The sequence below is a fragment of the Calidris pugnax genome, unplaced genomic scaffold (assembly GCF_001431845.1).
Source record: "Calidris pugnax isolate Ruff unplaced genomic scaffold, ASM143184v1 scaffold63, whole genome shotgun sequence".
In the NCBI taxonomy this organism is placed as follows: Eukaryota; Metazoa; Chordata; class Aves; order Charadriiformes; family Scolopacidae; genus Calidris; species Calidris pugnax.
The window spans coordinates 4105557-4106602 of NW_015090852.1; the positions used below are offsets into that span (position 1 = coordinate 4105557).

General features: G+C 64.7%; 1 protein-coding gene across 1 annotated transcript; it reads right to left on the reverse strand.

Moving 5' to 3' along the window:
* PIGC (phosphatidylinositol glycan anchor biosynthesis class C) lies at positions 1-1035 on the reverse strand. The gene has a single exon (XM_014943368.1). It carries the CDS (start codon positions 998-1000, stop codon positions 119-121), a length of 882 nt encoding a protein of 293 aa, XP_014798854.1. The 5' UTR covers positions 1001-1035; the 3' UTR covers positions 1-118.
* Positions 1036-1046: the final 11 nt, after the last annotated feature.

Sequence of the window (1046 nt, forward strand, 5' to 3'; positions counted from 1 at the left end):
TGTGGTCCTCATTGTGTGAGAGGCTTTATTGGGCTGGTGTCCTCCCCCCAGCGCTGTCCCCCAGACAAAACCTTTGTACTGTTCACAGCAGAAGGTCCCTTCTCCCCTTGGGCCAGGCCTACATAAGGAACCTGGAGAGGTCCTCCTTAATTTCAGCCTCATCCCATGGTCCGTGGATGTTGTCCTTGAGCAGCTGAAGGCGGATGAGGCAGTAGGGACAGAGGCAGGAGATGGCGAGCAGCAGTGATGTGAAGAGCACGGCGCCCACACTGGAGATGGTGGCCAGCCCCGCCAACGCTGCCAGCGCGAAGAGCACCGTCACCCCCACGTAGCACCGGGGGGTCTGGGCCTTCAGCTTCTTCTGCAGCATGGGCCAGAGGGCGAAGATCTGCATGGCGAAGGTGACCATGACGAAGGCGTGGAGGGAACGAGGCAGGCGGGAGGCCAGGCACACCGAGGCGAAGATGGCCATGTTGAGGGACAAGGTGCTGGAGACGATGGCGGCGTTGGCCCCGTAGTCGAAGAAGATGAGGTGACCGAGGAGCATGAGGGCCGACATGGCGTAGATGGTGTCGGTGCTGATGGACTCTGTCAGGGTCTTCAGCACGGGTGAGAAGCCGTAGGTGAAGGCGGTGAACACCAGGGTGCTCTTCAGGTCTGCCCACCGCGTCCGCCCGCTCTCCCGCCGCCCGGCCCCGCCGTCCAGGGCGTCGAAGAGGACGTAGCCCAGCAGGGAGGAGACCAGGGCCGCCCCGAAAAGCCCCTGCGGGCTCAACATCCCGGCGTCCATGTACCACCAGGTGACGACGAAGACGCAGACGCTGCAGAGCTGCTGCACCACCGCTCCCGACTGGAAGACGACGGCCCGGTACCGGTACCGCCGGGCGTGCACGTTCTTCCGCAGCTCCTCCAGGAACCGTTGGTCCACGTAGTTATCGGGGAAGGGCTGCCGCTCGTACAGCACCTTCTGCCACCGCCGACCGGGGACCGGATCCATCATCTCCCCGGCCCGGCTGGGGACGCCGGGGGGTGGTGGGGGGGTGGCG

What these genes read in the sequence shown, in the direction of transcription:
- PIGC (XM_014943368.1), bottom strand. Translation starts at nt 1,000, where the DNA reads ATGATGGATCCGGTCCCCGGTCGGCGGTGGCAGAAGGTGCTGTACGAG.